The sequence below is a fragment of the Mastomys coucha genome, unplaced genomic scaffold (assembly GCF_008632895.1).
Source record: "Mastomys coucha isolate ucsf_1 unplaced genomic scaffold, UCSF_Mcou_1 pScaffold20, whole genome shotgun sequence".
In the NCBI taxonomy this organism is placed as follows: domain Eukaryota; kingdom Metazoa; phylum Chordata; class Mammalia; order Rodentia; family Muridae; genus Mastomys; species Mastomys coucha.
The window spans coordinates 1180203-1207521 of record NW_022196903.1 but is presented as its reverse complement, the minus strand read 5'-3'; the positions used below and the strand labels follow the sequence as shown (position 1 = coordinate 1207521).

General features: G+C 37.4%; 1 protein-coding gene across 1 annotated transcript in view; it reads right to left on the bottom strand.

The window, feature by feature from the left end:
- Positions 1–4537: 4537 nt before the first annotated feature.
- Casd1 (CAS1 domain containing 1) overlaps positions 4538–27319 on the bottom strand; it is a 45545-nt gene continuing 22763 nt past the window's right edge. Inside the window, exons 9-18 of the mRNA XM_031381114.1 lie at positions 25633–26055; positions 24552–24641; positions 18954–19073; positions 17881–18037; positions 16458–16537; positions 13874–13975; positions 12022–12162; positions 11189–11266; positions 6845–6937; positions 4538–6013 (exon numbers count right to left, since the gene is read on the bottom strand). Coding sequence (XP_031236974.1) covers positions 5747–6013; positions 6845–6937; positions 11189–11266; positions 12022–12162; positions 13874–13975; positions 16458–16537; positions 17881–18037; positions 18954–19073; positions 24552–24641; positions 25633–26055 — 1551 coding nt within the window. The 3' untranslated portion in view covers positions 4538–5746. The remainder of the gene's footprint in view (positions 6014–6844; positions 6938–11188; positions 11267–12021; positions 12163–13873; positions 13976–16457; positions 16538–17880; positions 18038–18953; positions 19074–24551; positions 24642–25632; positions 26056–27319) is intronic.

Here is a 27319-nt window from a genome sequence, read left to right as displayed (position 1 = left end):
TGTTTTCTGGAGGGGAAACTGTGAAAGGAGAAATTTACATGTAAATAAAGAAAATATCTAATAAAAAACGATAATGGGGTCTGATGATCAATTATTTGCATAGTTTAAAAAAGGAGGACATGTATGGTTTCATGGAGATGTTTAAATTTTGCTTTTAAGAGAATCTTAGAAAGGCAAGTAGGCAAGTGAGAAGGTGCAGAGAGAGCAACAGAAGGAGGGAAGCTCATGGGCTGCAATTCAGATTTCAAAGATGGATGGTAATGTGGAGAGCTTTGACCATCAGCTAAAAGAAAACATTCAGTTTGTCCACAGGAGGCAAAAATCATTAATGCTTCTGTAATAGTTCTAGAAAAAAAACAACTATGTGCTTTTAATAATATTTTTGAGATTAAATTTAAAATAATTATCATTATTAGATAATACTGTAAAATATAAGTCCAGTGGAAATCCCAATATAGATGAGTTTTTAACATAATTCTTTTGTTTTGTTTTGTTTTGTTTTTGAGACAGGGTTTCTATGTATAGTCCTGGCTGTCCTGGAACTCACTCTGTAGACCAGGCTGGCCGCAAACTCAGAAATCTGCCTGCCTCTGCCTCCCAAGTGCTGGGATTAAAGGCATTAGTCACCACTGCCTGGCTAACATAATTATTCTTAAAGATTTTGTCTGAAATGATGTACTTTTAAATAACTACAAAATTCATATTTTTGATACACAGTGTGTGTGTGTGTGTGTGTGTGTGTGTGTGTGTGTGTGGTAGGTATGCGCCTACATATACACACAAACACACATACACAAACACTTTTTAGCATATGCATAGAGGTCAGAGAAGAGCTTGTGAAAGTTCTATTATTGTACAGTTCCAGGAATCCACTCGTCTCCACAGGCACAGCAACAATCACCTTATCCCCTGAACCATGTTGCAAGCCCCATGCTTCCTTTTAAAATATTGATTTCTTTCATTTTTATTCTCTAAGATTTAGGTAGGTAACTTCTAATTAATCTGCTAGGGATTTTATAATAAATAGTCTCAAACTTTTTGAAAAATAGCTTCTTGTCTGTCCTGTTTCATGAATCTTCTAGGGAATTTAATAGTACTTTTAATTCATATAACATGCAACCCTAGAATAAATTTTATCGAATAAAAATGTTTACCATTGCTTTTAAAAATGAATGTCAAAAGTTTTCATCAATCTTTATAGAACTACTCCAAATATGACCAAGCTCAGTATTTATAACTTTTATAATAATTATCAATATATTTTTATAATTAGTAACTCATCAGGATCCTCTTTTTTTGAAACAAAGTAAGCCCTCACATTATGCCAGATAAGGCCTTCCTCTGCTACATATGCAGCTGGAGCCATGGGTCCCTCCATGTGTACTTTTTGGTTGGTGGTTTAGTCCTGGGGGGGGGGTCGTCTGGTTGATTAATATTGTTATTTTTCCTATGGGGTTGCAAACCCCTTTAGCTCCTTCAGTCCTTCATCTAACTTCTCCATTAGGATCCCCATGCTCAGTCTGATGGTTGGCTGCTGGCATCTGCATCTGTATTGGTCAGGCTCTAGCAGAGACTCTCAGGAGACAGCTATATCAGGCTCCTGTCAGCAAGCACTTGGCATTAGCAATAGTGTCTGGGTTTGGTGGCTGCATATGGGATGGATCCCTAGGTGGGGCAGTGTCTGGATGGCTTTTCCTTCAGTCTCTGCTGTACTCTCTGTCCCTGTATTTCCTTCAGATAGGAGCAATTCTGGGTTAAAATTTTTGAGATGGATGGGTGGACTTATCCCTCAACTAGGGGCTGTGTGTAACCTCTAGATATGGTCTCTACAGGTTCTCTCTCCCCTTTGTTGGGTATTTCAGCTAATGTCATCCCCATTGGGTCCTGGAAGCCTCTTGCTTTCCTGGCATCTGGGACTTTCTGGCTATCCCCAGTTCCCCATCCCCAACTGCTACATACCTCTGTTCAATTTCCTGGCCCTCTGTACATTTCCTCTATCTCCTCCCATACCTGATCCTGCTTCCGATCCCCCTACCCCTAGTCTCTCCCTTCCAAGTCCCTCCCCCCTCTACCTCCCTTGATTACTTTGTTCTCCCTTCTAAGTAGGACTGAATCATCCATACTTTGGTCTTCCTTCTTCTTGAGCTTCATGTGGTCTGTAAGTTGTATCATGGGTATTTCGAGCTTTTTGCCTAATATTCATTTATCTGTGAGTGCATACTATGTGTATTTTTGGTGACTAGGTGACCTCACTCAGGATGATACTTTATAGTTCCATCCATTTGCCTGAGAATTTCATAAAGTCAGTGTTTTTAATAGCTGAGTAGTACTCCAGGCCCTTGGTTCTGTGAAGGCTCGATGCCCCAGAGTAGGGGAATGCTAGGGCAGTGAGGCGGGAGTGGGTAGGTTGGTGGGTGAGCTCCCTCACAGAAGGGGGAAGGGGGTAGGATAGGGGGCTGGAGGGGAAACCAGGAATGGGGATAACCTTTGAAATGTAAATAAATAAAATAACCAGAGAGAGAGAGAGAGAGAGAGAGAGAGAGAGAGAGAGAGAGAGAGAGGAGAGAGAGAGGAGAGAGAGAGAAGGAGAAAGAGAGAAACAAAGGAAGTTGTTAGGTTGGACAATGTGAAACTTATTTCTGTATGTCAAAAATACTAGCATGTTAACAATTTATTATTGCTCAACATAAAAGAAATGCCAATTTGGTCCTTCTAACATTTGCTAGATTGATAAAAATTCTAAGCTCCAAAGATTGGATTCTCTCTGAGGAATTGCAAACACTTGCTGATAGTATTATCCCTCATTTAGTGTCTACTACATGAAGTGTTGCCCTTGGTTCTGTGGAATGTATTTATCTTCTGTCTGTCTGTCTATTTATCTATCTATCTGTCTATCTATCTATCTATCTATCTATCTATCTATCTATCTATCTATCTATCTTTCTATCTATCATCCATCTCTATTTCCATCTACCTATAAAAGTATCTAAAAAATTAGAAAGAAATACTGATATGCTATTATTATTAAGTTTATCAAGTTTAAAAGCTTCCTAGACTTGAGATAATAAAGGATTTTTGAAGGGAAAGAATGCATCTATTAGAGAAGCTAGGATTATCTTATGTTGGAGAAGTGGCACATCAATATCATTTACTACCATCACACAAAACAACACTGTGATCTAACACAGGTAGACAGAGAATGGGGTAGAAGGCAGGCTGAAATTTCAACGATTCTTTCTCAAGAAACACTAGGGGAAGATTTGACACAAGAAGCAGGAAGAATGTGGGAAAATTGAGTCAGGAAAGTAGCTGGGAGGCAGAGGATGTTTTCCTGAATGTGATTCCTGCTAGAGAAAATCTGAGTTTAATCTTCGTGTCCTATACTCACTAGCACACAGAAGCAGCTTGTTATGGAGAATCACGTGCCTGACAATAATCAGTATCTATGCCATGGCAGAAGTAACAATTCATTTACCAAGCACAGATGCTATCCTTCCAGTAACTCGTGCAATACCCTCTTATCCAGAGGATAGGCTAAACCAAATTAAATATAATAGATTTCAAGTGCACATTAAACACGTGCACACACACTATGTTTTAATTATATTATTATGTATAGTTCTATCTAAAAAAATACAACTTAATAAGACATGTCATGAAGAAACAGGGCTTCTCACTCAAGTTTTTAGCTTGAGTTCATACAGAATAAAAAAAAACCTTAGCATTCTCTTGGGCATTCTTACTGAAAGAGAGTTGCCTCCAAACCACGGCGAGAAACAGTCATCTCTCTCTTTCAATTGTTCCATCAGGAAGAGCCTTCTTCAGGTGATAAAACTTACAAGCTAAATTAAAATGCACTCTGCTCATTGGCAAGCTATGAGAGCAAGAATAATGTGAGCACAGTGCTCCGGAGCTTTTGATTTATAACTCTACGATTCCCTGCTTACAAGGCTGCTGTCCGGTAGGCTGAGCAATGAATCATTACAATTGTCTATCTGGGAAATGTCAAAAGGTTAAGGAAAGGCAGAAGAAGACAGAAAAAGAGAAAAGCACATTTCTTCCGTCCAATAAATACTTCCCAGGTAATGGGGATGTATCATTGCATAATAAGGTTTGAGAAGTACGAAACTTTTTTTTATTAGATGTTTTCTTTATTTACAATATCTCTTTCCCCAGGTTCCCCACCAAAAATAAAATAAAATAAAATAAAATAAAATAAAACAAAACAAAAACTAAAACAAACCCCTGTTCCCTCCCCCTCCCCCTGCCCACCACCCCACTCCCTCCTGCTTACTGGCCCTGGCATTCCCCTACACTGGGGCCCAGAACCGAGAAGTATGAAACTTTTAAATAAAGGTACAAATAAACCATAATGCTTAAATTCCCTAGTTAGAAGACAGATTATCACCACAAGCCCTAAGAACTCAATTATTCCTTCCCAATTAGAACTTGGTAACTTGCCTCTACAAATTAAGGGTTTGATAAAGAGAGAACAAAATATTGATAAAAACCAAAACAAAAACCACACATGGCTTGATACTTTGCCAATACAAAAATAAGCATTCACTGAATGTTTATTTACTGTTTAAGTTACTTCTTGTCACACACTATGAACAGAAAATATATCTTACCACACACAGAATGAGAGCAAATAAGTGCAATATTTTACACATTAAAAATCATAATAGGTCTGTACAACAGATAAATAAATGTATACCTCTAACAGCTTATAAAAACAAACAGATCATCTATTATTCAAAATCAGCAGTTTACTTAAAATTCTACTATGGTCATACATTTCAATCAAAGGATTTGGAACTTCACTATGCTGCACAGGTTCAGATTGATAAATATTTTTTTTTTAAAAAAATGAGGGCATAATAGGCCATACCAAATGTCTATAAAGAACCTTCCAAACATTGGAAATAACATATACTACTTAATTAGCGGCCAGCGAACACTAATGGATCCACAGGATAGGTTTTGTTCTGTTTTGTTTTGTTTTTTACATCTTGGTATAGGTTAGGAAAAAGAGATAGACTGTTTAGATTGGAAGGAAAATTTGGCCTTTTTAAAAATAAGCAACAACATCCACAATAACAAAACCTTGTCACAGAGCTTTAGAACAACTCTATGAAGGGCAGAGTGTACAAAGATTTAGGCCTACACACCCGCGAAGCACAGCAAGGAAAGAATCACATCGGGAAACACACAGTAGATATGAATACAGATGGGTTAGAGACATACGGTTTCTCACTCCACAGCATTGCACATGTGACAGAAAAGAACACTGCAAGTCACTTCAGTACTATGTTGTCTGTGAAGTAGTAGGTTCTGCATGCACAGATGCAGACACAATGATTACCACACAGTCAGAGGACATCAAGACACACAATGGTGTCACTAAGCTAATTAACTTACATAGGTTTACTGGAAAGTCCATCATTCCCTGCCTTCATATGTTAACTATAATCACCTATAATTGGAGACACAGATCTTGTAGAAAAGTATTTTTCCACATGCACTCCTATACAATGCATCCTGGTTCATTGTTTGTATGCATTTCACATTGGATATACACAGTGCTGATATATACAAATCACACAAGTTCAATAGACATCACAAAAGTGTCCTGTTGCCAAATGTTTATATTTACATGGTCATTACTATCTTCAGACAAGATGGTTTTCTTGTCAAGGCAGATGCAAAGTAAGCCCGAAGAGTTTGTTGTTAGGATTTTGGGATCCTACAGTCTTGATTTCTCTTGAATGGAGGATAGGATGAGTAGTCCGCCAAAGAATGCAAGTGTACACGCCAGCCTTCTGAAGAGAGACGGGTTATCTTTAGGAATAACGACCTGAGCAAGGTCAGTGGTGATCTGAGAAATCTCATGTGCCACGCAAACGAAGATGAAAGTGCTGATGATGATGTTGAGTGTCGGGTTCCCAGGGATGAGTACCAGGATGCCCCTTGTGTCTGCTGCCAGCCATATGTGGTACTGACAAATGAACAGCTAGGACAAAACATGTTTAAGGTTAGGTGTGCCCAGAGCATTAATGAATAAGTCATAACTGTTTCCCACTTTAAACATATGATGCTTTACGTTGGGGACTTTTTGAACCCACCTGGTTCCCAGACTGGCCCCGAAAGCCTGCTGTGTACTTTGCTGCCTCATATGATCCCTCTGCTAACTGAGACAATCAGAAGATGATAGAATCCTGACCAGAAAACTTGGAGAAACGTACCTGCCCTATTTAAAAAAGTAACTCAGGAAATCTCATACTCTAAGAAGGATCTGTTATAACTACAGTATGGATCAGTAGAAAGAATTTTATTTCCAATAATAAAGGTCAGAGTCTGCAGAATATGCTTCAGACCCCATGGCTTAAATTGATTTTGTAGATAATTTTATCTTTTATAGCTCATACTGTGATGAATTTGACTATCTTCCCATAGTGTTGTCATATTAAAGTTACATTTACTACAATAAACATTAGAGGTCTCAATTCCAGCAATATTTAATTATGGAAATGAATAAAAAGTCAAATTCTCCCTGGTGTGAATTCATTTATATCTGGTTTAATACTTTTCTTATTCAAGAATCTTAGTTGTACTCAAAAGGTTGAAAGAGTGTGAAGAATGCACTGACAGTTACCTACATCTAGCTATTGTTAAAAGTCTTTAAAAATATTTCCAGATGCTTTATGATAGCTCAATGTCATTATTTTACCTAGAATGTAACTTTAATCTAAAAAAGTATGTCAGATTTGCACATTCACACATACACATATATGCATGTATACACTCGGCTGTTTGTGATAAAGCAAAATATTAGAGTACCAACCTCTAGTGAAATTTTTCCGAACCAAGCAAAAAATGAACTGTAAATAGATCGGGCATATCCAGGGATGTTCCTGATGAGGATGAAGGCTACAATCTATGAAGGAAACCCCAAAAGAATAAATATGAACAACACATTTATTTAAAAGAATTTGAGTGAAGCCTTAAGGGGTAGCTTTATGATTTATATTCTTGAATTTGATATATTTTTTTAATTGATAAATATTGGTAGGATATTTTAATTAGAGTGGATCTAAGCTGAATTTCTCAACATATGATCTGTATACTGAAGAGTGGTGTGGATTTGAGCTTACTAAGAGAAATGCTTTACTTTATGCATAATGAAAAACATACAATTCACCCCCAACCCTAGACTCTCTAGTTGATAGACTTTTGCTTCATTCATGAAGTATCTGCCAGGTGACCACTCTTTCTCTTTACAAATGCCTTGTTTAGGTTTGGATATGAAGAGTTCCTAAAATGGATTTACCCACTGATCAGTTTATGGCCATTCAGATGATCTATTGCTTGATGGGGCCTAGGCAGAGATAGCAAATCAAAGGGGGCATGCCTTCAAAGTGCATATCTTATCCCTGGACCTTCCTCTCTAGTTCTGCTTCTTGGTCTCATGGGGCAAACAGCTTGGCAGGCCACACTCATGTCAAGGCGCTCTGCATCGTCACAGCCCAGATGTGCAGACCTACAAACTCCACTGAAACCTAGAAAGTCCTGAACTAAAGGCAGCCTTTTCTCCTTGAAGTTGCTTTCCTTGAGTATTTTGTCACAGTGACAGAAATCCAATGAATACAATCCTTCCTCCCCTGACAGGGATGTTTGTGTGGGAAACAGCAGGGCCATGAATATCGTCAGGTTGCTGCTGCAAAGCCTGATAGATGACTTCCATCTTACACACCATTTATACGCAGTAGTTTTCTCTCTGGATTTTTACTCTAACATAATCTCCAGTTTGGGGGCTTCTAACCTGTCACCCAGCTCCTTTTGCACAAGGCAGAACAACCTTCCTTGCATTTTTAAAACTTCTAATTCACAGTCTCATATCCAATAACCAGTTTATTAAACAAAGTGCTATCCTCAGAATTTATTTTCTTTTCAAAGGAGCAAGATAATATACTTTTTAAAAAAGAGATTGTATTTTCATAATTATCTTTTTAAAACATTCTCCTATCAAAGGGTTGGGATACCATTTAAATGTAAGAGAAGAACTTATATTGAGTGACGTTCACCCCATGCCTTTCTCACAAGAAGTAGGCACTCTCTGGGAGGCATAGTGGGTAAGGAGGTGAAAGGAGGCATGTGGCTAATCTGACTGGAAGGAACTCTCAGATCCAATTTAACTGAGGGATACTTGTAGAAATGGCATCAGAGAGCTATCACCCTGGCTTGTCTGTGCAAGTGTTGGAACTTGAGGCAACATGGTCTGATTTCTCATCAACACAAACTGGGATGCAGTATGAAAACTTTTGTGGAAATTTATTGAGACACACACTGAAGATCTATAAAGAAACTTTTTACATAGTTAACAGCATAAGCATTATACATGTAGAGGCAAAGATCAAGAAAGGGAGCCCTATGCCTATTTATTGTGCTATTATAATTAGCAGTGTACCACAGGTGTAATGTAAACTATGAGAAAGATGGATATACATGCATACAATCTGTTAGGCTGAACAACACAAAATCTGGGAAGAGTACATAATAAACCACTCCCTGTCTTCTATCTTGGATCTACCATTTCCCAAAGTGTATTTCATCTCTTTATCATATTGAAGTCTTATATTTTATCTTGTATTTAATAAGTAAGGCTAAGTGAAAAGTCGAAGAAATAATAACCATGGAGAACATACTTGAAGTCTGGGAGGTCACTGTTAGCTTCAAATGAACATAATGGTGTTTAAAATTGGGTTAGTGTTTTAACTTCCTAGGTAGTATAACAATCATTTTCGATACATTCTCTATGGTTAATAGCAGTTCTATAGCTAGTCACTGTTAGAAATTCTAATCAAGTCTGATAGGCAAACCCCACAAAGTTCAGATTCAATACCTGACACTGGTGGCGGGTACACTCAATAGTGATATGCTTGCTGAGGCCAGCCAGACCTTGGGTTTGATTCCTGGCAACACTCACTCACTTACTCACTCTCACACTCACTCACTCACTCTCTCACTCACTCAATATCACTCTCTCTCACTCACTCACTCACTCTTATTCTCTCACTCTCTCTCACTCATGCACTCACATTCACACATATACTATACATCTGTATATATACATCCATCTATATATCTGTCTCTCACTCTTTCAGCTTCTCAGGACACACACACACACACACACACACACACACACACACACATCTTCACATCTAAGAATAAGCATGCAGTTAGGTTGGAAGGATGTGGCTATAACATTTGACCTTCTTAGATGCTGTTGCCATTCACAAGGTAGAACAAATAGTTTTTAAAAGAAGCAAGAACCCAGGAAAACTGATGCTTACTTTAGTTCATATTCCTTGTCCATTCTTTTGCCCTACAGGGAAGATGCTACGGTCTTCCTAACAAAAGTAACTTCAGATATACGAGCCTGTGGAGGTGGCTAAGTGGGGAAGAGTTGGTATTATTCTGCTTGCAGCCATTCTCTGTGTCTGCTCTTTCTAAATTGTTCTCTCTGCTATATTGTGAGTGCTAATGTTCCCTCTCATCCTGTGAGTCATAGCACTGACATTTTATAAGTTGTACAAAGAGCTATTGGTAGGTAGTGCCATTGTCAGTAGAAGTAATAGAAATGGCATTCAAAGACATCACTGAACATTACTAATCGTGTCTAGAGAATCCCTCACCGCTTTGTGCTGTCATCCACAGAAGCTGAGAATAAACTAAACAGTCCCTGCACTAAGAACACTCGGGGCCTACGAGATACTCCAAAAACTCTCATGACCCTCTGGGCTGGACTACTCAGCCTTTAGATTTTAAGACACAACTTCCTTCAAAAATCCTGTTCTTTCATCAGTAAAGGTTAGGAAAAACACCCATGTTTTCAAAGCAATCTGTATCTACTGTTCACACACTGATGATTGCACCCTATGATGACTGCAAACCTTCTGCTTTGTTGGTCCAGTCTTAGTCCTCAGCACACTGTGCCCCCTTTCCAGGCACTACCCCACACATCTTTATATCTAGGCTCTCTGAGTTCCAGTCCTAGTTTCCATGTCAAGTGCCTTAAATGTGCCATGCTCCCTTTCACAATAGGGCCTGCCCAACTGTTTCTTCATTCCCTCTATTCTCAGGAAAATGATCCAGGATCCCTGATGCCATATCCTTTGTCTTCCAGTGAGGTCATATAGTACTCTTTATTATATTCTCATAAAGTATGATATAGTTTTATTCATAATTATGTGATTATTATAAAAACTTGTTATAGAGATTGTCAGCTTCATAAGGATAGAAACAGCTGAATCTGGTCACCACCTGAGTATCTAACATGCAGAATCAAAAGACTATTAAATGATTACACAACATTGAGATAAATGAATCAATGTATACTGGTCCACATCTCCACTAAACCATACATTTCATGAAAACAGATATCATATCTTGTTTAATACTTAGCCTTTTATGATTAACATGAAACTTAGCATAATAGATAATAAATAAAATTAAATAAATTCAAGCAAATATTAAAAAAGCAAATATGGGGAGAGGATGTTGAAATGTTTTGTGTATGATATGGGTGTTCATGAGTGTGAATATATGAGTCTGTGTGTAGGACAGGGGTCGACAATGGGTTGATCTATTGCTCTTTGTTTTTTTTTTTTCTGAGTTATGTCTCTTACTGAGGTTGGAGCTCACCAATATGGCTAGACAGACTGGCCAGTGAGCCCCAGGGAGAGCTGGGATCTTAGGCACATGCTGCTGCACCCCATGCTGGGATGGAAGTCCAATCCTTGTACAGTCAACATTGTACTAAGTCATAAATGAGTCCTGGAAGTGACACTTCTAATTTCCAAATGGTTAAATGCACCATTTTCAAACATGAGCTATAAGAACCCTTTAGGGTAATCTTAACATCTCTGTTACTGTAGAGAAAAACAAGGCTTGGGGATTAGATAACTTCCCTACATTTTCTAGGGTTTGAACTCTCATCTCTTTACTTCTGAATACTATATTCTTACATAAAGTTTTAAGTGAAAAGGTGTCTAAATTAAGGTAACTCTTCGGAGTGAGTGTGGTGGTGAGTGCCCTGATTTTATTGCCTGGGAGACTGAGGCAAGAGGCTGACAAGCTGGAGGTCAGCCTGGGTGCATGGTCTGAAGAACTTAAGAAAGAGATTTACCTGTACCACAGACACAGACGGGTGGAGTTCATTACACGCTGCTTTGTTTTGACAGCTGCTAGCCCAGATGGAATAGGTCTAAAAAAGGAATGGACAGTCAGATTTCAACGCAGCTCACCTGTAAACAGACACAAACTAGAACGTCTTAGTAGTTTTCTTCTTCATAACATGGTAGCTATGCTATAAAAAGTACCATTAAAAGCTCTCTCTAGCAAAGCTAGAGGCCAGAATGAATGGGTGGATGGGTGGGAAGTACCCTCTTAGAGGATAAGGGAAGGAGGACAATAATTGAAATGTAAATAAGTAACATTTTAAAGAAAGCACTCTGGAGGTTTGTTCATGGTAGCAAGCATGGGGGGTTGAGATGAGGGGAAATGGAGATTTGGGCACTTCTGGTAATCTGGTCATCACCACGAAGTGCTGGCTTTTCACATTAACAAGCACATGGATCTGGGTGGTGGCAGTAGTAGTGCTGGGAAGCAGAGGCAGGGAAGTAGAGCCAGGACTACACAGAGAAACCCTGTCAGCCCCCAAGTCCCCCACAGATAGATAATAGGTAGATAGATGGATATATAGATAGATAGACAGACAGATAGTACATGGTATAATTTTTCCCCAAATTGTAACTTTTAACATTCCTATTTTACTATACTCTCAGCTAGTATTTGTACTTAACCTATATATGCATTCTATGTAGAACTTAGATCTAATTAGAAAATATACAGTAAAACATTTTAAAGTATTTATTTAAATTACATTTTCTTTATTTAAAGGTTAATTTTCTCTATCAGTTAAAAATTGAGAAAATTAGACACTTATATTTTGAAACTTACCAAGAAAGACACTACTGAAACAAACAATAGAAAGTTGGAAATTTTGTTTGAAAAAAGTGGTTCACCCTTTCCTTCAGAAAGTATTTGCCGTCTCTGCAAAGCCAGATAAATGAAGGCAAATAGAACCCCATGGAAGACGACCTGGGGACAACAGAGAAAAAATTGGATTTGAACAGTTACTTCTCACATACTAGAAACAATCCTTGGATATTTAAAACTGTATTTATAAAAGCTCGTGGGCTAGAAGCTTAAGACTTTAGAATTGCTATGAAGAGCAAACTCTGACTGTCAAAAAAAGTGAGTGACTGCTAGAGAGTGCAAGCCAGGGAAGCAAGTGTCCGGCAGAAGCAGAGGCAGAGACAGAGGCTCCTACTCAAGGCCTCCAGGAAGCACATGAGATTAGGGAGACACTGATAATTTCAAGCTTTGGAGATTGAACCCAGAGCTTTTTACTGAGAAGCACAAAACCCTCTGCTAAGCTATATCTCCAACCTCAACAATTTAAATACACCAAACTCTTCTGAACATTCTCCAAAACATTAAAACACATTTTATACCCAACCCTTCAATCAAATCAAACAGTAACACCAAATCTTATGTTTAAAAGGAAACTATGTATATCAAAAACATTGTGGGGCAGAAAAAAACGCAGATTTTTCTCTAAAAATCAAGCAAACAAAAAACCCAAAAAGACATAAATAACCATAATGTGATTCATCACTGTAATAGGCTGGACTTTTGTGCCCCCCACTGCCAAATAAAAAGAAAAAACCCTCTTCTATGTTGAAAATGAATTCCCATGTGGAATGTGGAGTTTTTATGTGGGTATGTGGGAAATGGTTAGGTCATGAGGGTGTAATCTTTATGAGCAGGGTTAGTGCCCTAGATATGAGATTCCAGAGACCATTCCCAGTGAGAACATGGCTGCCCATGATCCAGGAAGCAGGCCCTCACCAAACACTAAATCTGCCATCACCACAAACTTGGATTTCCCAGTCTCTGGAACTGTAAGAAATATGCTTTGTTGTTCAGGAGCTAATCAGGTTACCCTGGTCTGTTTTAGTTTCCCAAACAGAAGAAGATAAGCACATCCTCGCAGCTTATCTGCCAAAGCCTAAAAAGGCTTCAGCAGAGACATTTTTCTTTTGTATGTGGCTTGGAGATGCAATAAACTACCCTGGGAAGTAAACAGGAGCTGGAAAGCAGGGATGACACAGAATAGCTATCAAGGCATATTGAGAGATGGTGAAGGATAGAAAGGAAAGAGCAGATGGTAAAGTAATTAGCGCTGACTGAGTGCTCTGCTAGGCCGTTTACATTTTCTTAGTCAAAGGTATCTGAACTAGCTCAGGCTGGGGCTGTAGAGTCACTCACTAACTATGTTGTGGCTGCTGTTGCTTGCATGCCTATCACCAATTCTATATTGTAGAGCTTAATAAGCCCATCATGATAGTAATCTTAGGTTTGTGAGCAGACTGAAAACACTTGGTTGCTCAGCTGTATGCTTTTCTTTAATACACACTTCCCAACATCAACATCTTAGGAAACCCAGGACACATCATGACACTCAGTGAATATTGTTCTGAATGGTAGAGTACATATATGTGAATCATGAAAAAATTACAATTGTCAGTCAGAGGCTCCTTTATAGACAACACTTAAAATATTTTCCTGGTGACAGAGATACGTGCTCATTTTTTGCTATAATGAGAAAGAGCTCGTGGGTAGTCTGCTTTAACTTACTCTCAACAAGTTTCTTTGTATGAAAACTAAGCAAAAATAGACAGGAGTTGCAAATAATTTTCTAACAGTATAATTTGAGGCATGAAGATATCACAAAGTAAATACATACGTAACGGTCTAGCCTCCACCTGAACCACCATTCATACACGCTCCCTTCCAGCTCAAAACATTTGGAAAGTGGCCAGAGAGAAAAGATCTTCTCAAATGCACCCTAAAAAAGGAATCCAACCAGTTAGGTCAGTGCTTACTTCACAGCTCCACTATAATCTATACATTTGTTAAGCTAGGATTAAACAAAGGCCATTCATATTCTTCACTTCTGATCAATTCATTTGAAAACCTGGCTTTATTTGAAAAAGAGTAAATTTATTTTAGCTATGGCCAAAAAATGTATTTAATTCTTTTCAAATTTGTCTTTCACATGAAAACTACTGAAAATACAAAATTTTGAAAAAGCAAAAGAACCCTAGTAATTAGAAAATTATTCTATTGAGGAGTTTAACCTAATATTAAAAAATTCTTATATTTACAAGAGACACAAAACTATAAAACACCTCAGCCAATACAATATCCATATCCAAAAATTATTAAGGTGAAAATATAATTTATTTTTCTCTAAGTGTCTTTAATTACCTGTAATTATTACAGTTGAAAGAGCTCCCTGAATTAGTCACTCCAATCAGCCATCCCTAAATGCTATTACTAGCCACAGTTTCAAGTTTTACTCTGTCCCGTTAGTGAATGACACCCTCCTATTAATCTGACAGCAAGAGAATGTGAGAATGAAGGGGGTAGAAGTCTGGGGTACATTCCTGCACACTAATGAAGCCTTTCAAAGAGAATGAGTCCTCAGTATGGACTAAAGAGTGGCGGTGAATTCTACTAAGGAATGTCCCATTGCTCGATCAACTGCAATAGCATCAAAAAGGATTACTAAAAAAAAACAATTACTGCAGACCAAAGGAAAGTATGAAGATAATACCTCAGACCCTACTGAGTTCTTGTGTCAGAGGAATTTCATCACTTTAAGAAAATTCAACTATTGCCATTCATCCACAACTTCAACTATTTATAAAAGAACTGTATCAAAATTTATTCCACAGAAAATGTAGGTTCAGTCTTAAAAAGAACTGAAAAATAAAGTCCCCTGGATTAATACTTGTATATACATACATACGTGTGTATATGTATATATGTAGATGTATATATATATATATGTGTATATATATGTATATATATAACAGGTATAGATCTACTGAATGTAAGCATATGATTTTAGCAGCTATATATGAAGAGTATAAATAAATGCATTTGTAATTTAAAATTTTATTTCTAATTGAAACTTGTCTATTGCGTTACTGATAAGGAAGTTAGACTGAGTACTGACTTTGGGCTTAGGGTGCTGTACAGTGGGCAGTACAGAGTGGTATGCTCTGAACTGTGTACGATTTTTGTTTTTTATTGTTGTTGTCTTGGGGCCTACACTGACCCAGAGCTAGGGAAGTTTTCTCAGTCTCACTACTTAATGATGGGCCAGCTTCCCTTTTTCCATTCAATTGTACTCACAGAATGTTGGGTATTTGTTGTTACCTATTTCTTTCTTTTTATGTTTTTTTCTTTCTTTCTTTCTTTCTTTCTTTCTTTTTTTTTTTTTTTTTTTTTTTTTGAGACAGGATTTCTCTGTGTAGACCTGGCTGTCCTGGAACTCACTCTGTAGACCAGGCTGGCCTCGAACTCAGAAATCTACCTGTCTCTGCCTCCCAAGTGCTGGGATTAAAGGCGTGCGCCACCACCACCCAGCACCTATTTCTTTATAAATTTGCCTATTTTGTTATTTTATGTATCCAAAATGGAAAAGAAAACTGGATGCCATACAGAAACAAAAATGCTTTAAATATTTCTGAATATGAAAGTTAGTATAAAAGCCTAAAAATGCCTCCCTCAAAGGTTCTGAAGAATTAGCTCACACCCCAAGCCACACATAACAAGATGGACCTAATGGACATTTACACTTGAGGCAACTTTATGCAAGACTTAGCATTGCAAGTCAACTGCAGCTCATGTCAAAACTATAGATATTCAAATTAAAATATTTTACTACAAGTATCATGACACTCAAATAAAATGTCTGTCTGATGGATTTAACCAGAAGTTAATAGATTGCCATTCTGCTAAATGTACAGAAAATCTCAACCATTAAAATAAAGGATATAAGTAAAAAAATGACCCAAGTCTTGTAAATTAAGTACATATGACATTTTCAAACTCTATGCAAAATAAGTTCATTTTCCTGTCTCAATTTTACTTTGTGAATTTAAAGAAAAATCAAGAAACAGTTTGATGCAATGAATAATGCACAAACTAAGCTGCAAATTCTGTCAAGAGAATTTTGATCCTCACTTAGAGCATTCTCATAAGAGGCATTCAATAAACGTCTGATTGATCAAAGTCAAGTAAAATGGATCTTGAACAATTGCCAGAGGAAGAGCTTAAAATTACTCCTACAACAAAAACAGTGGTAACAAAGTAGGTAGGGTGTCAACAGAACTACACTGAGCAGTCACCCATAGAGTGACACTTTTATTATAGTCATTAAAAAAATGAAGCTAACAAAAAGGCTGTAACTCTTCTTCATACCCTAGCAGACAAGCTTTAAATTACTATAAGAAATAAACTGAGAAGACCATACAAACCTGAGAATATGCCAAGAAACATATGCACAGCAGCAGAAAGGCTAGTTTCAAAAGTAAGCCAAGATACCAGAAACAATTTCCTAAAATAGAAAATATGCAACATACAAAGTAATGTAAATTTATATTAGTAAACACACTGAGAACACTTGTTTAATGTTTTTGTATCTTGAATGTTTCTCAAAATAACCCTTGAATCTGCTATCTATAAAAGTGTTTAGGGCATCAATCAAAGGTAGGGAAAAAGAAATCAGTGGAGCATTACTGTGCAGAAAGCAGCTGCAGTGTGTGATTGACAGCTCACACCCCTGCTCATCTACTGGACACGCACACTTTACAGTGCCTCTTGGATGCAATTACACCCATGCATTATCAAATGTCTCAACCAAGTATACAGCTATATTTTCAATGCAATGTTCAAACTCAGGTTAAATATTAGCATCGCTAACACTGCTACTAGTTAAACATAAGGTTCCAGGAGGTGTAAGCTTCCTAGTGGACTAGGATTTAACCATAAAGCACATTAACATATGCATCCTTCAAAGTACATGTTCCAAGTTTATGCATTTTCATTAATGTCCAGAGTTTCTATAGACAAACTGTACTCTAAATCTATAGACTGTCCAAAGGTACTAACAAGTTTTAAAAGGGTCACATTAAAACTTTCCTGGAAACTTATTTAACATTTTAATGGGAGTCAGTAAGGAAAAGCTTCCTAAAAGCAAGATTTAAGTTGAAAGTCAGATACAGCTTTAATAGTAGAACCAATTCTATATTTTTTTAAAAAGTTAAAACCCAGGAGATTTCATTTGAATGATATGATCATGGGGAAACTACATTAAGATAAACAGCTATGGCCTTACTTGAACATGATCAGTAAGATCATGATGAGAAATTTGGAAGTGTCAGCCTTATAGGTAGGGAGCTGGGCTCCTTACATATAAAATAGGTTGATAATAATGCCTAAAGAGTTGTGCAGAGGACAAATTATAAACTCATTGACACATGAAGGTTTTGCAAGTAAATGTCTCCTTGGACTCTCCACATACGTAAGAAACCACAGGAAATGGAGCTGCCCACATGAGCACAATGTGGGAAGAGCCTCTAGCCCACGTGGCTTCTCCTCACTTTACACCTTTGCTACTCTGCTGGACGCAAGGCAGCTTAAAAACTGCCTTCTTAGTGGAAGGAAAACACACAATATAAATGCAAACTAGTGTTCTGTATTGAGCTAACTGCTATGTTCTGTAGTAAGCTATCTGGCTATATTATTTTAGAAACAGTTTTAAAGCAAAAATCGTAAAACCACACACACATTTAAATGGCCTATAGATATAGGTGAGTGAAAAATAGCTTTGACAACTAACAGGAAATCTAGTACAGTGACAGAATATATTTATTAACATCAGTAAGACAGTCTATTTACCATTTGCCTTTTTTTGGGTTATTTGTGGCCACAGTGCTAAAGTGACATATATGACCATGAACCACACGGTGACCAAGGGGACAAAGTAATAGAATTGATATGGTCGATCCATTACGATACATAACACCACAACCAGGAAATTGAGACGAAATAAGACCTATGAAAATGGAGAAGAAAATGGTTTTCATTCACAATATACATGAAAAGCAAAGACAAATTTTCCTGAATACAATAATACACTTACGAGTCAAATAATGACTTTACAAATGTATTTTATCAATCCCTGAAGTTTCATTTACCCCATAATCACTGAAGAGGTTAATAGAAAATACTTATGTGTTTCCTAATGAAACTACAATAAAGAACCACCTGAACTGTCCTGTAACTACAGGTGTCATCTTTTTAGAGGGGGGAGGCAATCATCCCATACCACTCTTCTAGGGTTGCCTCAAGAGCAGGTGCGTGTCCCATCTCCTATTGGATGCTGATTTGCCCATTAGCATCATTCAAGCTTTCAAAGGTCTTTGTGATCTCATTATAGTCATTTCAAATACCAGTTTAAATTTAGCAACACAACAGAGAGTGTGAGCAGACTTCTTTCTATCAGTCTTGTCTGATGACTTTGTAGCTCAGGGCGGAGAGAGCTTTTAGCCCCTCCGAGCCTATGTTTCCATCTACAATTGTGAGGCTACCTCAGGGTTGCAATAGAGGGAAAGTAATGTTTAGAAACTGCTTAGCAGGAGGCAGAAAGTCAGTAAGTCTCAATCCTCTTCTCAGGTAGGGAAAACAACCATGATCATTTTAGGCAGTTGTGTATCTCTCTACAAAACCAAAGACCAACACTGATTCTTTAAGCATTGTTGCTGTTATACATGCATCTAGGGTCTGTTTTTCTTTCACCACTAATAATGTATTTCAAATTACTAAACACTGAACGCAAAAACTTGAAGGTGATATTACAGAAGTCCTAATAATCCATGATCTCAAAATGATTATATTTATAATTTCTTAACAGATGGACAGAAAAACATGTGCAGTTGAAAGAAAAAGAGATTAACTGACCGCATTCTTACCTGACATACTCTATGAATTCCGAAGTCTCCTTTGATCCAAAAGTAAGAGAAATGCCCGTACCCTGTCTGAAACAGATATGCAGCCACCAGAACTCGAATGTGCATGTACACAGGCAGAAACTGTTGACAGAAATAAGCAGGGACAGAGTGTGAGAGTGTAACTAACTACTCTTGGAGTTACCTTGGATTTTATATTTTCCTAACACATGGAGAACAAAACAAAACAAATCTCTTACCTTTGGCAATGGCCAAAGGACTACTTATATTTGATTATATTTTATTTTTGCTCAGGAAAAAATCCCATCAGACATATGGAAGCATAACTTAGCGGTCTCTCTCCATACCCTTGCTCAGGAAAGCATCTTGTTCAGAACTCTGTGTCACCCTCATCGCTCTCTCCCTCACACCCAAGCTCAGCCATGCTCACTGCAATGGCCTCCCCTTCACAACCGAAACACCACACTCTCATCTACGTGGGCAGTCATAGGCAATGTGACCTTCTTTCTACATACTCTGTCATCCCATCCTTTAGAGAGTGGCTACTGTTTCCACAATGTAACTAATAAATGCCTTTAAAAGGTTTGCAACCACTAAACTTGACTGGCTTCTATTTTACAGCCACCCGGTCACCTCTGCAACTATCCAGCCTTAACAGTGCTTAGAGTCATATGCTAAGATATTGTGAATTTCCTAAGTAATTCTTTGTAGGATAAAATAACTTAAGTGTATACCTTAAATAGATTTTACGGCCTAGATTGTATACATTTTGGAATGCATATCCTTCCTTTACAAAGGATATTTTACTTGAGGAGGAAAAACAAACCAACCAACCCTAGCAGGAACCTTTGAACCTACAACATACACACCTGTCTGCATAGTCTCTACTCTAACCTATCTGATAGAGAGTCTGCCTCTGAGACTGGGCAGTCACCTGCTTCCTTGTTATCTATCTTCTGTTTGCTTGTCAATGCATCCCCAGGATCTCCATCTAAATGTATTTGTGTTCCTGGAGTCCTATTTGCAAGCCAGGAGGTGGTGGTATCTGTAACCTTAGCATTTGTGAGGCTGAGACCAGAGGAGTACAAAATTTAAGCCAGCCTGGGCTCTACGGAGAGTTCAAGGCCAGTAGCTTGCATAATAAGAGACTATTTAAAATACCAAGAGCTAGGGCGGGCTGGCCTGCCCAGTGCTCACCTAGCATGCCCAGGGCTTTGGGATCCACTGTAGGCATGCAAAATCTCCAAATCCTAATGTCAGAAACTAGTTAAAAATCTCAGTCTTTACTTCTCCTAAGTTACAATAGTGGAAATGATCTGCATACCAGTTTTTATTAATTGCATTTCATCATTAGTTTTTGTCTTCTAAATGTCTTATGTTGTCACTAAGTGAAAAATTCTAAAATACATTAGAATCACATATCATAAAGAAGAAAAGCGGAAATCTAGTGTTGAAAAGCCCTTAGAAATTAGCAAGCACAAACCCATCTTGGTCTACTCCATCCTTTTTTTTTTTGGTTTTTCAAGACTGGGTTTCTCTGTGTAGCCTTGGCTGTCCTGGAACTCACTCTGTAGACCAGGCTGGCCTCGAACTCAGAAATCTGCCTGTCTTTGCCTCCCTGGTGCTGGGATTAAAGGAGTGCGCCACCACCACCCAGCTGGTCTACTCCATCCTTGAATGGCAGCTCTGGCATAAATCTACATTGGTTTTTGCTGTTGTTGTTTTTGTTTGTTGAGACAAGATTTCTCTGTGTAGCCTTGACTGTCCTGAGAGATCTGCCTGCCTCTGCCCAAGTGCTGGGGTTAAAGGTGTGAGTCACCAGTTTGGGCTTGAATCTTGAACATTGTTTAAGGTTTTATTTTGTTCTTTTTGAGATAGGGTGGCACTACGTGGTCCAGGCTGATCTCAAACTTCTAATTGATCTGTTTGTCTCAGTGTCTTGGTTGTGGCATTACAGGTGGAGACAATCACACAGAGGATTAAACACACACACACACACACACACACACACACACACACACACACACACACACACACACATTCTTTTTAATTGTGCAGATGCCCATGGATCACCTGGAGCTAGAGTTCCAGGCAGTGTGAGCTGCCTGATATGGATGCTAAGACTGAACTTGGGCCCTCCAGAAAAGTAGCACACACTCCTAACCACTGAGCCACCTCTCTAGACCATAAATTCTCTTTAATAGCAGAAATATATACTATGAAGGCAGTCCATTCCATCATAAGATGGTCAGTAACTGCTATAAAACCCCCTGTACTGCAAAGTTGCAGTGCAACTACAAATAAAGGCTGCAACCTCGCACTTCACAGCAGTTTGTCTAGTAGAAGTAAAGAGTAAGTTCTCTAGTCATTTTAAAATGTAGCTTCTAGAACCTTTATAGGCTAAAAGAAATAGATGAATCCAATTTTAATAAATATATTCTATTTACATAACTAAAATATTTTAAAACTATCACTCAAACATGTTAATGTAAAGACAATAGTCTTCATTATTTCTAATTTGAAAAAATTGAACTTAGTGTAAATGTATTATAATTAATCATACTTAATGTGCTGTCCTCTGAACAGCACATTTCAGCTCTGACTAGCTACAGTGTCAGTGGCTACCTGGCTAACTGTGGAGTCTGGCTGCAGAACCATATACTCGAGGCGCATCTCTCTTCGTCTGACAGTTCTGCAAGTATTGGAAAAAAGATGTCAAACCTATGTTAACCATTCTCAATTACTTTAACCACTCTCTATAAAGCAAACGTTCAAATCCCTTCAAGACTGAGGCTGGGACTACAGAGTCGGGAATGTTTATTTACATTAACCTATACAATTCTATTACAGAAAATTTCTAAGTTCCTATTAGAGTTATAAATCTTACATATTTCTCCTAACTTTTGACTGTACCATATTTCAAACCAATAGAAAAGCTGCAAGAACAATACAATGAACACAAATTGACTTGAAGTACAAGTGAACTCCTCAATATTTACCATGGATCTTGTAAGCATAGCCACATTATCATTATAATGGCCAAGAAACATAATATGAATAGAATAGTTTCTACTATATAATCCATATTTAAATTTCTCTGAACATTTTTGTCTGCTGAACATGGTGGTTCATGTCTGTAATTTCAAAAGCAGAAGGAGTAGGATAATGAATTTGGGGCCAGCCTATGCTACAGAGACAGCTACAGACCCACCAAGGCTATCCATTGAGATACTGTTTCAAAGAAACAAGGGCTGCATGAGTAGCTTAGTGGTAGATACTGGCCTAGAGTGGCTAAGTCTGTGAGTCTAATCCCTGACACTGCAAACAGTGAATCACACATTGCGTTTGACTGTTATAACACTTTAGTGACTTTTAATACATATTTCCCTATTATGTTTCATGTATCTGTATTATGACAAAATTTTAGAGTTGAAATTATATATTTGAATTTTTAACTCCATTAAAGAGCTAGGCCAACTTTCTAAACCCTCAGTCTTCCATGAGAGTGGAAAAAAAGAAAGAAAAAAAGCATAATGAAGCACAACATCACTGTCTACTACAGATGCATCTACAAGCTGGCATCTCTCCACATTTTAAGCACATTTGGTATAAGCCTTATTTTAAAAGAATGTTTATGCCAATAAGTACCATTAGCCTAGGCTATTTAATAATTCTCTGAGATTTTACCAGACTTTCTCTTATAGCATGAAAACTATGGAACAACTATATGTGGACATATTTTATTTAAGACATTACAACTGGACAATTAAAGTACCATGGCAGTTCAAGTTTTACGTAATGTGAATCTCTCAACTACCCTGAATGAAAGCACCAAATAACTTATAACCTTTATGAACAATGCTTTTCCAGTGAGGACACAGGTAATTTTTAACAACAAAATGTGTATAACAGAAGTGGGACACATAATTAATCATTACAAATGATCTGCTAATGAAAAGTATGTCCTTTCAGAAGAGAGTTGTTGTTTTTTTATTGTAAATGAGAATGTATTGTGAGGCAGTCTAGGAAGATGTATTAAATGCTGGGTTGGTAAATGAGTATACTAGAATGCCAAATTGCCTTCATCTTTTTACAATGTAATTCCTTTCTGGAATCACTGAATTGAGGAACTTAATCTGCCATTAATTTTTTCTTACCTAATTTCTTAGATAGAAATATCACCACTTAATATGTCAGCAATTAATTACCTCTCCAAATGGCACAGTCTTAAAACAAAACACCCCTCCCCCCACGAACTAAGTCTTTATTCATACATTAGAGGTATTTCTAGGCTCCTACATTTACCTCTTCTTATTTCCTAGAGAATTCAGGGTTTTATGCCATGAGTCCTAACCATCTCCCCTGACTGGATTTCATCACTGTCTAAGCTTTACTAGCTGTGGCTTAAACTTTCAGCTGCAGGGACCACAGGAACCTCAATGCTGCTGCAAGGATACATGGCACGGGCGTGGAATTTCAGAAAGGAGCACATTTCATTCTTTTGCTCTCTGCCTTCAAGCAAAACATCCATAAAACTCAGAAGTTCAACAACTTTCAAAAATTACAAAATAAGGAAGACTATGGTTTTAATTTTCTTAGAAAAAATATAGTAATAATAATATTTACATGACTAACTGCTATTTTCCAAGCACTTTCTTCTTACCTGAACTTAACAAGTCAAATACTAAATATTTATAGATGAGTTTAGGGTAAGCAATGAAGCAATAAAACAGCTTGGTACTTCACAAATTATGAATGAGTTTCCAACTTTAAATTGTAAAACATTTTTCATGTGCATATGACTGTCCACTACGAAAGCTACACAACAAGCAGCTGCCAGGGTCCCCCACAGAGCCTTGGTTCCCCTGAAGGAGAGCTGGAAGGTTAAAGCACAGGACTACTATGGTCTTCTTAACCCTCACTAGTCCAAGGCAACCCAGATTATGTTTTCTGGGAAGAAGAAAAAAATGAGGGCAAAAAAGTTCCAAGTTTTAAAGTTTTTTAAATATAAAACTAGCAGGGGCTGGGGAGTCAGCTCAGTGATGGTGAGCACTCACTGTCTTGCAGAGGACCTGGGGTTGGTGCCCATAGTCCATATCAGGCAGCTCCCAACTGTCTGTAACTCTGGCTCCTGGAGATCCACTGCTTCCATAGGTACTGACACTCATGTGCATATATCCAAATGCAGACACACAACTAGACGTGATTAAAAATAAATCTTAAAAAAATTTAAATATAAAACTAGTTAATCAAAGTTTTTAAAACACAGTGAAGAATAGAATATAAATTTCATTTCCTTTGAGTAACTAGCCTATTCTAAATCCTTTGCTATTTACAAAGCTTCCTGATACTTTACACTAGCTGTTCAAGAAGAGATATAAGATATTGGCTATCTCTTTAGTATTAAGGACAAAGAAATATAAAATATAAAGTCAATTATTGCCTCATCCTTTTCAAAGAAAACTAATTTTGCTTTTAAAATGGTTTGTTTTTGAAAGACTTGGGGAAACATGAGAAGGCCAAATAGGTGGGTAGGAAGTGAGAAGGAAGACTTAGGCAGCATGGCTTCCTATATACGCTACACGAAGACTTCATACTTACTGTGCTTGCTCCCGAGATGTGATAGATCAGAATCACAAGCTGCATCCAGCCTTTCCACTCATCAGTTTGCTCTCTATTTAATACTTTAGTCTGCATGAAGGAACCAAATCTGCTTTAAAATCTACCATGAAGTAGTTATTTGGACAAGACATACTAAGAGTGTATCATTTTTCTTACAGTATTTAAAGCTAATGCAAAAGCTAATGTCAAAGAATCATGGTTGGGGCAAACTGTCTCTATTTCTTGCTAAAAGATACAATGAAAAATTTTTAAATGTAAAATAAATTTGAAACACAACTATAATGAGATCTTGAGAAATTCAAGTGATCCATCTGTTTTGTTTCAAATGCCTCTAAAACCATAGCAGATGTATTTATAGATGGAAAAATAGCATCCTACAATTTTCTTTACTAAACTGTAGAATTTCAGAGTTAAAAAGATCTTACAGTCCTCTTATACTTTCATTGACAGATAATGTGCTATTATTAAAATTTATTTTCCTTAGCAAACTCTTACAGGATATGAAGAACTGATTAATCATATTCATAGAAGAGTACTTTTTTTTTTGCAGAAGAGTTTGGTAATTCAAATAAGATTCCCTTATAGAGAAGTTATGCAAATAATTCTGAATGATGGGCACACTTCTAAATTAGGAAACTCAGAGGATCAAAAGTAGAAGTCATAGCATTATAAAAGTTCTAATTTATGTGTACATGTCTGATAAATATATAAATATAAAATATTTCCCTCATATAGAAGCATTTCTTAACATAACTATATGTTTACATTTTAACTGACAATGAATAGCATCTAGTACTTGAAGGAATCATTGTATTTCCTCTAGCCTCAAGCAGGCAAAATAACATCAGTCATGTTATACTTCCATCCATTTACCTTCTGAATGTTTTGACTGTTTTTAAAAAGAAGCGATTAAAGAGTCTACTAAGCAGATTATAACTTCAGAACCCTTCGTCCTCCTGTAGGAACATGTTTGTAAGTTCTGGCATGAAGCATGACGACAGTTTTTGAGTGGACATTGTGTAGTTCATGGAATACCATGAGCTAATAAAAATGATCTTACCTCTTTTGTGTTTTCATTGTAAAATACTCCCAAAACCAAGATGTAGATAATTGGAATAAAGAATGATGAATGTGTATAAAATTTGTTTTCCTTCATAAACAGGTTTGCACGGTCACACATATAGAAATAAGCCATAATCAGGCCAAGTTTGCAAAAAGACTGTAAAAGTATTTCTAATGAAGACACAGGAGTATTGATAATATTCTTCTTTTCCTCACCACTTTCCAAATCAGTACATGGTTTATTCTTCCGGTGAGCATTACGATGAATTACATAGAAAATGAAATATCCAATAATGCATAAAGTAAAAAAGCAGGCAGCGAGCTTCTGAATGAGAGTAAGAGGTGGCCGGGGCTGGCAGCAGGAACCGTCCACAGGCTTCAAGATTTTATTACAGCACACGTTCATGAGAATCATTGCACTCTGTAAGCAGACAGGTTGTTTGTTTATTATCTTGCCAGTGATGCACTCCACATCACATTTTCTCCTGTGACTGCAGTTGAGATTTTGACACTGAAACCAAATACTCTTGTACTTTTTTTGCACCCACTTCCCCCCCCCCACACACACACATATGAATGATGGTATTCCTGCACTTGGTAAAAGCTAGTTTGGGTGTCTCAAATTTCTTGGATGTTGGTCACAAGAAGAAGTTTATTTTAGAATGTGACCTAAGGCACTCTGAAAAGTGATACCTCCTTCCTACTTAGAATGCACTGATGCTGTTCTGTGCTTTGAGAAAAGAATGAAACAACAATGAAAAAACAGTAAAAAGTTCATGGCTGCTAATAGACCAGCTAAAAAAAAATCCTGAGAGATGTCAAAGACCAAAGAATTTTAATTAGCTGACTTCCATAACTTTCATAACAGTTAAGATAGAGTCCCAGTCTTTACATGGTAAAATATTGCAATATAGCTACCACTGAAAAAATTAATAATTCTTAGCTAACAATATTGATACTGTACCTTTTATTTAATTCACAGCTTATAGATTATTTCTGAGTATAATATTAAGATATCTGTTGTTTCATTAAATGTGGAGTACTCAACATGGTTTGACTATAATAAACTTACTTTCGGCAAGCTGTCAAGATTCTGTCTAGTTGAAGATTTGGTTAAACTCTAGTCTTAGGACATCTACAATTTGGGTATCTGTTGGATGCTGATGGCATTACTTGATCATTTGTTTTCAAAGTACTCAATCAACCACTGAGATAATCCTGTCATCATAGCCCCCAGCTTGAGGAAGTTCTTGGGCTAGCATTCTTATAAACCCTCATCCACAGATGTTCTGGCAGGGTCCTTAACTATGTCCTGGAGTCCTCACAACCCCCTTTATGTATATAGAGAAGCGAGGTATACAAACAAAGACATTTTCCTGTAGTCAAGGAACATTTTACATGAACCCTTTGTGCAACCTAATCTTAAAGGAAGAAAAGACTTCATAGCCACACTACATCCATCCAGTTTGTGGTCTAATACAAGTAATATGAATTCCTTTTTCCCTTAAAATTTAAGTTCCTCCTTAGAAGCACATTTAAATCTATAGAGTTCATTGCTGGATCTTGCTACAACAAAAGAAACATTCAATGGCAAAAATTTTAAATGGTTAGAGTATGGCAAGATACTTATACGATTAATTCTCCTATATCTCCCTCTCCCTCCCCCTCCCCCTCCCTCCCTCCCC